At 38.4% G+C, this 13,202-nt stretch overlaps 1 protein-coding gene across 4 annotated transcripts in view; it reads left to right on the forward strand.

The window, feature by feature from the left end:
• CD96 (CD96 molecule) overlaps positions 1-13,202 on the forward strand; it is an 89,586-nt gene that overhangs the window by 42,048 nt on the left and 34,336 nt on the right. For all 4 annotated transcript variants that reach the window (XM_013060886.2, XM_013060885.2, XM_045088358.1 and 1 more), the window contains exons 7-8: positions 890-1,078; positions 8,342-8,434. In XM_013060886.2, coding sequence (XP_012916340.1) covers positions 890-1,078; positions 8,342-8,434 — 282 coding nt within the window. The remainder of the gene's footprint in view (positions 1-889; positions 1,079-8,341; positions 8,435-13,202) is intronic.

The raw sequence follows: 13,202 nt of genomic DNA on the forward strand, positions 1-13,202 counted from the left end.
AGGCCAGACAGTGTGGTAAAACTGCGTTTAGTTATTATTTTGGCAAGCAACAACTTCAAAACTAGCATTTAGAGCCCGTCGTGTAAAAAAGCTACGGAGAGTCCAGAAAGTTCTGGCCTACAGTGACAGATGGTTTTACATTAATTTCCTGCTGCCATGTGTGCTATTTGGAGGCTGGACTAACAGTGGCAGTTAAATAGTTTCTATTTCTAAAGGAGACTCACAAGACCCAAAATGACAGTGGTTATAAATCTATAGCTTATTTCAGGAAGAAGACACAATATAAAAACACCATTAAAGTAAGGGTACATATCACATGTCTAGATTTACAGCAAGGGGGCCAGTGAAATCAGGCATGGGGTTCTTTTTAAAGGGGAGGGGATCACCAATATGGCAGAGAATACCTCAGAAATGGGGAGCCCAAAATGGAATCTTGGCTGAGGTTGTTTTGTATTTTACTTAGACATATTCCTGCTATGTAACCAGACTCGACAGTAAAGCCTTCCCAGGTTCTGGCCCAGGTCACATGCAAATGATCAATCTCACTGTTTCCAATAAACAATGCTGGTGAGCTAGGACAGCTGGCCCCCAACCCCGGACCCATGGTCCGGGCCCCCAACCCCGGACCCATGGTCACAAATAAAGCAACACTATTAATCGATACATTTTGTGCCTTGACCATGGATCAATACCATGCAGGAGCTTGAGCAAAACAGTTTAGGTTAACAGTTTAGGCCTGCTGGAATAAGCCCTCAGTGTGCAGAAGCTGTGGTTTGACCATTTTAGACTCTTTTACTGTAAACTGGACCATCCCCAGCCATGCCTCGACATCATTTTATGGCTCATACAGAAAACTGGTGACTGATCTTGTCCCGGATCTGTCTTATAGGAATATACATTACTAATGAAGAGAGAAAAGACAAAGGTGGATTTTTGGAGCTGAGGTCTGTTTTGACAAAGGTGTATGGTAATAAACCAGCCGAATCAAACAACCTGACCATCTGGTGTATGGCCCTGTCTCCAGTCCCCGGAAATGAAGTGTGGAATATCTCATCTGAAAAGATCACTTTTTCCTTGGGTGAGTTGTCTATTTAATAAGGTCAACCAGGGGTGATCAAGACTGCCATAAACTCAGAACCCTTCTAATTAGAATAAATAGAACACTCATTATTTCCATGGTAGTTTAATCTTGGAAAACTCTTTACACAGCTCAAAATTATTAAATTTCATACTATCAAAACTTTTTTGACAAAACAATGGGACTCTGCTTAAAAGAATTTCTTCAAATAAAAAGTAGCTGATTCCTGTTCCTGAGAATTTCTGATGAATATGGCAAATTTTTTTCAACTTTCTTTAATAATAGCTTTTTGCTAACATACCATATGATGAAAATTAACACTAATATATTGATGATCAAGAGAGATTCTTAAAATCCTAAAATCCCTTCTGAGTCACTAAAAACCTTCAATTATATATATAGAACTTATAATTTTAATACTTAAGTATTAAATTATATATAGAATTTATAATTTTAATACTTAAGCCAGGTATGAGATATAAATAGCTTGAGGATAAGGACTCTATCCTCATGATTTTCATGCCCCTAGGTTGAAGCACAGAATCTGACACATTGAAGATTTTTATGACTTGAAAATTGATATGCAGGATCATTCTACTTATCACAACATTTGCTTAACCAGAATATTCGCTACTCTATACCTCACCAGATAATGGAGATTTTTCTACTTAAAAGATGTGAACAAATGTCTCAACAAATACAGCGACAACAGATTGCCTATAAAAAATAGAAGTTTGTAACGACAACTATCAAACATGCACAGATAACAGTAAAGTAATACTTAAGCAGATTTGTTAGCCATTATTACAACTCTGCAAGACCATTAACATCTTTTACCACCTTCCTATTTTCAGAGATACTATAGTCTGTAACATACTCGTAAAATCCAGGATAGCTTATAAGGAAAAGTTTCCCTTTGCTTCAAGGCCACTGTCTGTGTCTTGGGTCCTACCCAGCACTTTCACAAATGCAGGCAGTTGGTTCCTGGGAGCCTTGGATGGGAAGGGTACATGGCTCAATGCAAATCCACCATTGAGGAGCAGGTGCCATTCTGAATCTGGGACAGTGGCATCGTGCTTATAATACTGCACAAGCTTCTGCCTGTGAACTCTGAGTTAATCATTCAGAAGTGGTCGTGGATTTACACTGGAACATCCATACTTAGTTTTGTCTAGTTCCTTCAGAGATAAATGCACGTCCTTTCTAGAAGGCTGGACACAGTTAAGGTCTACAGTCTTAGAATAGGGTAAAGGTGACTGGTTCTCATGTGGATTTGCCAGTAACTTTGACAGACTCTAAGAACATGAGCTAACACCCAAACAACCTTAAATTCCTAAATCCCATCACAGAACCATGTTTAAAATTCCAATCTTTCCCGACATTAAAACTGAGTTTTTCTTGGTTTAAAGGTTTTATTTTATTTTATTTTCTTAGAGAAGTTTTAGGTTGACAGCAAAAGAGGAAGGTGCAGAGATTTCCTATATACCCTCCCCCACATAGTACATTCTCCCTCGCTATCAGCTTGACTCAAGACAAAGGTTCATTTGTTACAACTGATGAACCTACACTGACACATCATAATAACACAAAGTCCATAATTTACTTTGGGATTCACACTTGGTATTGTATATTCTATGGGTTTGAACAAATGTACTATGACATGTACCTGCCAGTAGTTTCAAACAGCCTTAAATTTTCTCACCCTAAAAATCCTTTTGCTCCTCCTATCCATCCTTTACCCCAACTCCAATCCCTGGCAACCACTGATTTTTTTTTTTTTTTTTGTAGGCTTTACAATTTTGCCTTTTCCAAATGTCATATAGTCAGAATCATACCGTATGTAGCTTTCTCAGATTGGCTTCTTTCATTTCATAATGTGTATTTAGGGTTCTTCAGTGTTGTCTTATGGCTTGGCAGCCTATTTTTTTAATAGTACTGAATACTATTCAATTTTATACATGGAGCAGTTTATATATTTGTTCACCTACTGAAAAACATTTTGGTTGCTTCCAAGTTTGGGCAGTTATGAATAAAGCTGCTGTGAAGATCCATGTGGAGGTTTTTGTGTGGGCATGAGTTTTCAGCTCCTTTGAGTGAATACAAAGGAATAAAATTGCTGGACTGCAGGTAAGAGTATGTTTAGGTTTGGGTTCACTCTCTTCCAAGGTGACAGTACTATCTTGCGTTCCTGCCAGCAGCGAATGAGAGTTCCTGTTGCTCCACATCTTCTCCAGCATTTCATACCATCAGTGTTATGGATTTGGGCCATTCTCATAGCTGTGCAATGATACCTCATTGTTGTTTGAATTTGCATTTCTCTGATGACATATTATGCGAATCATCTTTTCATATGCTTATTTGCCATCCATTTATCTTCTTTACTGAGGTGTCTATGAAAGTCTTTGGCCCATTTTAAAATCAGGTAGGTTGTTATCTTACTGTTGAGTCTCAAGAGTTCTTTGTATTTTTCGAATAATAGTCCTTTACCAGTTGAATCTTTTGCAAATATTTTCCTCCCAATCTGTGGCTTGTCTTCACATTTTCTTGAGCTAAGCTAAGTCCTAAGATCAGAAAATAATAACTAATTTTAGGATAATAAGGAAGGGCACTGATCCTGATTCCCAAAGCATACCACAATTCCAGCTTTACAGGACAGCCCTTGATCTAGTATAATTTTTGGTTCTGAGCAAATGGTTATTTTTACATTGTCAAATGAATTTTTAGCCCTTATGATCAAATATTAAAACCAATAAATCCTGAAGAGTGCAGTTTCCCAAAATTACAGCTTACATTCTAGTCACATTCTAGCATGGATCTTTGGGAATGATTTAGAAGATATAGCAGAGACTCTGTAAAGCAGTGTCATCACTGGATCACACTCCCTTACTTGTTTTAAGTTCTGAAACACTTTCTTCCAAACGTACTTTCTGCTCATGGTAGTACTGCTGGGTGCTTTATGAACACTGGGAAAACTTCTGATGCTTTGTGCAACAGTTATTGCTTTATCAAGCCATTACTGTTGATAGATATTGAGATGAAAATACAAGACAAAAATCTAAAGTGGAGAAATTCTGAGAATATTACAGAGCAAAAAGGAGATTTAGTAAGGGAAGAGAAGCTTTTGCTGCCCTTTGTTCCCAAAGAAGAGTTGGAAGCCTGCAAGCTAATAGTCCCCTGAGACGGTCCCTTCCCCACCTACCTCACAGTCTACCCGGAAGTTCAAATGCTCAGTGATTCTTATTCTAGTAAACTTGGAAAAGGGGAGGGATCAGGGTCGGGTGATCAGTGGCTCATCAAGCAGCCATGGAGTACCAGGGCCTGCAGATTCCTGTGACTCAACAATAAATACATTTTTTTTTAAGATCCTTTCCAAAATATCCTACCCTGCTGTTACCAAACCCCAAGTTTGGCTGCCCCTTGCTCAATAGGCCAATACTCAAAAGAGAGTTTGGGGTTGGCTGGGTGGCTCAGTCCATTAAGCGGTTGCCTTTGGCTCAAGTCATAATCAATCCCAGGGTGCTCGGTGGAGTCCGGCATCAGGCTCCTTGCTTAGCAGGGAACCTGCTTCTCTCTCTGCCTTCTCTGCATGCCACTCCCCCTGCCTGTGGGCTCTAACAAATACATAAAATCTTAAAAAAAAAAAAAAAAAGAGTTTTGCCTAGAAAGGAATATGAGCCTTATTCAAGAGACTGGCCACCTGGGGAGAAGGTGGAGTCTTGTCCAAAGGCTTTCTCCCTGGTCTGGGAGTTTTTTAAGGGGTTCAGGGCAGTTAGTTGGTAAGGGAATGTAGTGCTCTGTAACATTTCTTGATGATATGGTATCTTGGTGTTACCAGCTAGAGACCTTATCTCAGTGCTGGAGGGTTGTGCAAGGGGGTCTGCTTCCTGTTTCAAGAGGTGTAAGAGTGCTCTGTTCTTTCTGGGAAAGAATGAATGCAAGATCTATAGCTATTCAAAGGAAAGTTAATCCATCACATGACCTAAGGGCATTTGATAAAGTTCAAAGACTACTAGGTTAACAGGAGGGACCAAGGTAGCTTGCTTCACTGCTACCCTGGTTTACCAGAATGTCTAAAGTTCTAGCACTGTTGGGTCAACTTTTTTGGCATATACAGAGTTGCCTTGTCTTATTTTGTTTTGTTTTGAGGTGGAGGTGAGGTTTTTTTCTTTATTTTAAAACAAAAGTTGAGTGCAAATACCCCCTGGGGTGGGTAATGTCCTCGCTGTCATCAGCTGTTATTCATCGTTAAATGGCTTTCCATTTGGGATAGACAGAGATTTAGGGGTTGATGAGTCATGTCTGTTTGAGGGTGCACGTGTATTTTGGAATATGGAGAAAGGATCAAAAAGGGATATCTCAATAGTGCGGCAAGAGAACAACTGAATATTGAGGCAGAATATGCCAAATCCTTCCTATTTCATGATTTTTCTCATACCCTGTCTGATCCTAGGGATCCTAAGGGTATCAGTTAAGGACTTTAATATATACAGAAATCACCCAAGAATCTTGTTAAAAAGAAGATTCTGATTCACTAAGTTGAGCTGGAGGGGGAGGGCCAGAGATTCTACGTTTCTAAACACGCTCCTAAAAGAAGCCATGGACTACATTTTCACAAGCAAGGATCTAGGAAGATCTGAAGTTTGGTTCATTTCTAGATGGACCAGTTAAGTGCTAATCCAAGCTCTGAGGAAGGCCTAGAACTGACCAGCTGCCCTGTGGGCCAGACAAACACCTGGCCACTATTAACCATGAAGGTGGTCCTGAGCGTCCTGCCAGGTCTGCAGAGGAGACACACTCAGGAGCAGATGAAGTTGCTTTAGACCAGCAGCTTCATCCCTTAGAACCGGTTGCCAAATGTGATGGTCTGAAAACCGACTGACAGACTTCTGCTAAATTCTGCTTTTGACTTTTGGGAAATAGTTTTGTTGTTTTTGTTTCGATTTCCCGTTAGGTTTTAGCCACTTCTTTCTACACCCTCTGAGTTTTGTTTTGACCAAAGCAGAGCTTCTACTTTACAGGACAATCTGAAACCAGAAGGGCTTTTTTTTTTTTTTCTGGCTGCAGGTTTCATGTTGAAAGCCATGCATCATTTTTGTTACAGGGCAAAGAGTTCATCTTTAAATACAAATCTTGCAGTGGCAACTTCCTAATACACTGTAAGGATATGTGTGCTGAGAAGCCCTCAGATTACAAAGCCATGTGGTGTTAAACATGGCAGAATAATATCTTAAAATAGAAATAGTCAGTAAATGAAAAATAAATGTTTCCCTTTGCAGAAATCTAGGATTAAGCATAACCTATCAACATCTTCTTTTCCAGAAGTCAGCAAACATGTTCTGTTTTTATCTGCCTGATAGTAAATATTTTATGCTTTGTGGACCGTATGGTCTCTATCGCAGTTACTCAGCTCTGCCATTGTAGTACAAAAACAGCCATAGACCATTACATAAACAAATGGACATGGCTGTGTTCCCATGAAACTTTATTTACAAACGCAGGCGATGGGTGGAATTTGATTTGTGGGCCGTAGTTTGCCACCCTCTGTTCCACTCAGTCTACAGAGCAAAACACCAAGGCATTCTTTTTCCAGGCCCATGCTTACTAAGGTTACTGCTTTGGCAGATGATGCTCATTATGCACCAGCCATCAGATAGGCACTTAAAGTTGGTCTTCTCTCTTTCAATGTTTAGAATGAATCCATATGCATTCATTCATCCACTTGCATTTGCCAGGAACCAGAAATACCATGAGGAGCAACACAGTCACTTCTCTTGAGGGGTATACTGATGATGTAGAGTACTAAGGTCCCTGCTAAGGTAAACATTAGGACTCTGAGCACATCACAAAGATCCCTGGGATTCTTCAAGTTTCAGATGGTACATACCAGGCTGTTTGCAATGGGAAAGTATAAGGAAACAGCATGCACACAAAGCAAGAATCCACAGAGATCAGGTTGAAATATCACCCCTTGGATTGAGTGGATGATTTGAGTTGTAAAAGATGATAGGCAGCATCGGGAAATGAAGTGGGGAATGGAACAGGGGGAGGAAAATAATGATCAGATTTGAATGTCATGCTGAAGTGTTCAAATATGTTTCAGGTGGGATGGGTGGAAGAAAATGGTCATTCCACTAGCCTATTTGTATGCTCTCAGGTAACTTTCTACCCATCCCACACCTACTTCCTCAGAGCTTAATAGCAAGGGATCATTTATATGATAACAAGTCAGAGCCAGCTGTAAACATCACCTACAGCCAACAGCAACAACACTACCAACACTGAAAATAAAACACAGATACATCTTGATTACAAAACACAGATCCCTTCCAATGTGCTATGTGCTATCAGGTGACACAATTTATAGAATATATTCTTTTCTCTTAAGTAAATTATAGAACAGAACCAATAGTATAATTTATAATTAAATGTCCAAGTAATTGACACAGCTCATCAGATGTGTGACACTCTACCCAATGTCATTATATCTAGAAAGTTGCAAAATTCCCTCGCCTCAAAATCATTTAACCATATTTAACCCTGACCTTCCTAAAGTCAGTAGATCCTTCTGGCATTTGTAGATTGTTTTATACTGTTAGTAGGACTATTTTACAGTTGAATAGTGGGAGCTTTAAGGAACCGATATAAATGTATTATATGATAAAACAATATATTCTAGTCTCTCTTTCATCCCTATCTGCTCCCCACACACACACAGAGAAAAGTTATAACCAGATGAAAATTTTCTGACAAAAACAGGCATTTTAAAAATGGGAGTAATAATACCATTAATCTTAGGCTCATTGATGTTACTTCCGGTTGGATAGTTACATCATTGTAACTATTGGCAAGAGTTTCTACTCTTGCCAATATAATTTTACAGGCTTACAGATTTGTAGATTGTATGATTACTTTGCAAATACTTTGAAATATTAGCTGCTATAGTTGTTTTACCAGTGCTTGGTTAAATGTTATTTTAACACCAGGAAGCTTCTCCTGACTTCCCAATATCAGCCGGTGCCCTTTCTTTGCAACCCCGTGGTGCCCTACACTCAACACAGTGCCTGGCTCCCTGCCTGTTACCTAGGGTCTGGTCCGTAAAGGCAGCCTGATGTCCTCCACCACAATGTCCCACAGCCTTAATGTAACAGACCTTCAATAACGATTTCTGAGATAATGGATAAAGTTGTGGGGAAAATTAGGTCAGCACATCATCTTTCTATTACAATATTTTGTTCATCATCATTATCCATTTCATCCTTTCAGGCTCAGTGAACCCTTCCATAGGTCCTCTGCATGATGTTGTCACATCAACCGTTGGCACCCAACCTTCTCCAGTCAACAGCAGGTCTCCTACAAGTAAGAATGTTTTCAGTCTTACTTTCTTTTTTTTTTTATTTGAGTGTAGTTGACACACAATGTTATATTAGTTTCAGGTGTACAATATAGTGATTCAGCTCCTGTTATGATGTGCTCAGCACAATGGTAGCCACTTGTCTGTCACCATACAACACTGTTAAAATACAACACTGACTATATTCCCTATGCTGTGCCCTTCATCCCATGACCTACTTCTTCTATAATTAGAACCCTGTATCTCCTCTCGTCTTCACCAGTTCTGCCCATTCCCACCCCCTTCACCTTTAGCAACCATAAGTTTGTTCTCTGAATTTATAGGTCTGATTTGTCCTGGTTGTTTATTTATTTGTGTTTATTTTTAGAGTCCACATATAAGTGAAATCATATGGTATTTATCTTTCCCTGTCTGACTCATTTCATGTAGCGTAATAGCCCCAAGCTCTATCCATGTGGCCGCAAATAGCACAAACTCATCCTTTTTTAAGGATGCATAATAGTCCATCTTCCTTATCCACTCCTCTATTGAGTAGACCCTTGGGTGGCTTCCATATCTTGGCTACTGTAAATAATGTTGTAATAAACATATGGGTGCCTATCGTATATTTTTTAAATTCATGTTTTCATTTTCTTTGGGTAAATAAACAGTGGTGAAGTTATTGGATTATATGGTACTTCACTTTTTATTTATTTTTTCATACTATTTTTCCATAGTAGCTGTATTCTCACAAAGGTTCTTTTTTCTCCATATCTTCTCTGGCATTTGTTATTTCTTGTCTTTTTGATTTTGCCATTCTGACAGGGATAAGGTGATATCTCAGTGTGTTTTTGTTTTTTTTTAAGATTTAATTTATTTATTTGACAGAGAGAGATCACAAGGAGGCAGAGAGGCAGGAAGAGAAAAAGAGGGAAGCAGGATCCCTGCTGAGCAGAGAGCCCAATGTGGGGCTCGATCCCAGGACCCTGAGATCATGACAAAGGCAGAGGCTTAACCCACTGAGCCATCGAGGCACCCCTCAGTGTGGTTTTGATTTGCATTTTCCTGTATGTCTCCTGTAGAAAAAAAATATGAAATTTTCATATTTGCAGCTTCTCTGCCCATTTTTTTAAATTGGATTGTTTGGTTTTTTGGTATTGAATTGTATAAGTTCTTTATTTTATTATTTATGTTTTATTTTAGTTCCAGTTAGTTAACATATAGTGTTATATTAATTATAGGTGTACAATACAGTCATTCAACAATTCCATACATTATCTGGTGCTCATCATCTCATCATGACAAGTGCACTCCTTAACCCTCATCACCTATTTCACCCATACCCCCACCCCCGCCCCTCTGGTAACTAACATCAGTTTTTCTCTATAATTAAGAGTCTGTTTCTTAATTTCTCTCTCTCTCTTTCTTTTTCTCTCTGCTCATTTGTTTTGTCTCTTAAATTCCACATGAGTGAGATCATATAGTATTTGTCCTTCTCTGACTTATTTTGCTCAGCATTGTACTCTTTAGCTGTGTCCATGTTGTTGCAAATGGCAAGATTTCATTCTTTGTTATGACTGAATAACATTCCATTGTATAGATATAAATATAGTTATAGATAGAATAATAGACATCACATCTTCTTTATCCATTCATCTGGATAAATGGAAATTTGGCTGCTTCCATAGTTTGACTATTATAAATAACACTACCAACATGTATCCCTTTGAATTTGTGTTTTTTGTGGAGTTTTTTGGTAAATACCCAGTAGCACAATTATTGGATCATAGGGTGGTTCTCTTTTTAAATTTTTGAGGAACCTCCATACTGTTTTCCAGAGCAGCTGCACCAGTTGCAACAGTACATGAGGGCTCCTTTTTCTCCACATCCTTGCCAACATTTACTGCTTCTTGTGTTTTTGATTTTAGCCATTCCGTTGAGTGTAACGTGTTGAGCATCTTTCCATATATCTCTTAGCCACCTGGATGTCTTCTTTGGAGAAATGTCTGTTCATGTCTTCTGCTGATTTTTTTATTGGATTTTTATTTTGGGGGTATTGAGTTTTATAAGTTCTTTAAATATTTTGGCTATTAGCCTCTTATTGGATATATAGTTTGCATATATATCTTCTGCAGATATCTTCTCCCATTTGGTAGGTTGACTTTTTGTTTTATTGATAGTTTCCTTTGTTGTGCAAAAGGTTTTTATTTTCATGTAGTCTTCTAGGATTTTTATGGTTTTAGGTCTCACATTTAGGTCTTCAATTCATTTTGAGTTTATTTTTGTGTATGGTGTTTGAAAATAGCTCAGTTTCACTCTTTCACATGTAGCTCTCCAGTTTTCCCAGCACTATTTGTTGAAGAGATTTTTTTCCCATTGTATATTCTTGCCTTCTTTGTCATAGATTAATTGACCATGTAAGCATGGATTTATTTCTGAGCTTTCTATTTTGTTCCACAATCTGTGTGTCTGTTTTTTTTTTTTTTAAGATTTTATTTATTTGTTTGACAGAGAGAGATCACAAGTAGGCAGAGAATCAGGCAGAAATAGAGGGGGAAGAAGGCTTCCTGCTGAGCAGAGAGCCCAATGTGGGGCTAAATCCCAGGACCCTGGGATCAGGACCTGAGCTGAAGGCAGAGGCTTAACACACTGAGCCACCCAGGCACCCCTATGTGTCTGTTTTTGTGTCAGTATCATACTGTTTTGATTATTATAGCTTTGTAGTATATCTTAAAATCTGGAATTGTGATACTTCCAGCTTTGTTCTTAAGATTGTTTTTGGCTGTTTTGGGGTCTTTTGTGGTTGCATGAAAATTTTAGTATTATTTCTTTTAGTTCTGTAAAAATGATGTTGGTATTTTGATAGGTATTGTACTGAATCTGTAAACTGAATTGAGTAGTATGGATATTTTAACAATATTAATTCTTCTGATCAATGAGCATAAGATGCTTTCCATTTATTTGTGTCATCTTTAGTTTGTTTCATCAGTATTTTATGGTTTTCAGAATACAGGTCTTTCACCTCTTAGGTTAAGCTTATTCTTAAGGTTTTCCTGGTTTTGTTTTTTATTTCTGTGCAATTATAAACAGAATTGTTTCTTAATTCTTCTTTTTGAGACTTCCTTATTAGTATATAGAAAAGCTACGGATTTCTGGGTATTAATTCAGTATCCTACAACTTTATTGAATTCATTTATTACTTCTAGTGATTTTTTGGTGGTGTCTTTAGGATTTTTTATATATTGTAGCATGTCATCTTCAATTAGTGACTACACTGTTTTATTTTCCATGAGCTATCAGTCTTTTAACCAAGCAGATTGATAAAACATTTTCAGAAAATCTGTATGGTTCACATTCTTTTATTACCTATAACATTTTAGGCAAATATATTAAGTACTATTCTTACAGCTTTAAAGAGTTAACATAGCTTCCAAAGCCCTTCACTTGAAACCCTGGCAAAATTAGGGTCAATAAATATTCAGTGAGAAATTTAAATTCTGTATTTATTATTAAATAGGTTAATAAATTGACAGTCTCCTCCACAACTGTGTTCTCAGTGGGGTGTTTAAGAAATTGGTTATAAATGGGCATCCTGTGGACCAGATGTAGTTAGATAGTTTTAAATTTAAATTTGTTCTAGTTCTTATTAATTTTGACAAAGTTGACTGGTGAGGACTGTGAATTCAGCCTCCCAGTGGCATTATTAATAATGAAGGCCAGGCTGGGTCAGTGTTACTCTGGCAAAGGGAGAGCAGTGACTTTCAGAAGGTCGCACTGATGCAAACAAATCATAAATTCCCATGCCTATAGCCTTTGTGTTTAACAAAGAACCATGGTTACCTTCTTTAGTGTATATATGTATATATCCTGTGCAAAGGAGAAGTACAGTTCTCATTTCTTATTTAATTAAAACTATCAATTTTAGCTCAAAATGAGAATGGAAAATGAAATAAACCAAAAGCAGTTAGGAGAAATGAACAATTCTTTCAGCCTGTACCCTTTGGCTCATAGCCTGCAGTCACTGTCACAGGTTGATACCTCTCAGAAAATGAGTATGTGGCAGGGTGGGAAATGTCTGCCGATCACCCAGCAGAAATTTTACATTCATCTGATTTCTCCTAGTTCTTAATGTTTTGCAATTTTTATTGGAAGCTGCTTTTTCTTCCACTCCTAACTCATCATTCAGCTATAAACCTCAGTAGATTATGTTATCCTTCATTCAACAAATATTTGCACAGTCAAAAACAATACCTTAAATTTCTTTAGTACTGTACATATTATCCAGTTACCCAGCTCTCCCTAATCAATTATCCCCGACATTAGCAACTTTTAAAACATAAATTGTCTTACATGATTTTGGGGTCAGAAAGCCAGGAGCAGCTAAGCTGGATGGTATGTATCAGGTCTTTTCATGAGGTTAGAGTCAAATGGGGCTGGTTGTGGCTTCAGTTATCTGAAGGCTTGACTGGGGCTGAGGGTTCTGCTTCCAAGTCTGAGCATGTTGTCAAGAGGCCCTTGTCCCTCACCATATGGGCCTCTCCAGAAAGCTTCTCACATCGGAACAGCTGCCCTTGCTCAGACCAAGGAATTCAAGAAACAGAGTAACCGGGGCGCCTGGGTGGCTCAGTGGGTTAAGCCACTGCCTTCGGCTCAGGTCATGATCTCAGGATCCTGGGATCGAGTCTGGCGTCGGGCTCTCTGCTCAGCAGGGAGCCTGCTTCCCTCTCTCTCTCTCTCTGCCTGCCTTTCCATCTACTTGTGATTTCTCTCTGTCAAATAAATAAATAAAATCTT

The sequence above is a fragment of the Mustela putorius genome, unplaced genomic scaffold (assembly GCF_011764305.1).
Source record: "Mustela putorius furo isolate JIRA1106 unplaced genomic scaffold, ASM1176430v1.1 tig00003834_pilon_pilon_pilon, whole genome shotgun sequence".
Taxonomy (NCBI): domain Eukaryota; kingdom Metazoa; phylum Chordata; class Mammalia; order Carnivora; family Mustelidae; genus Mustela; species Mustela putorius.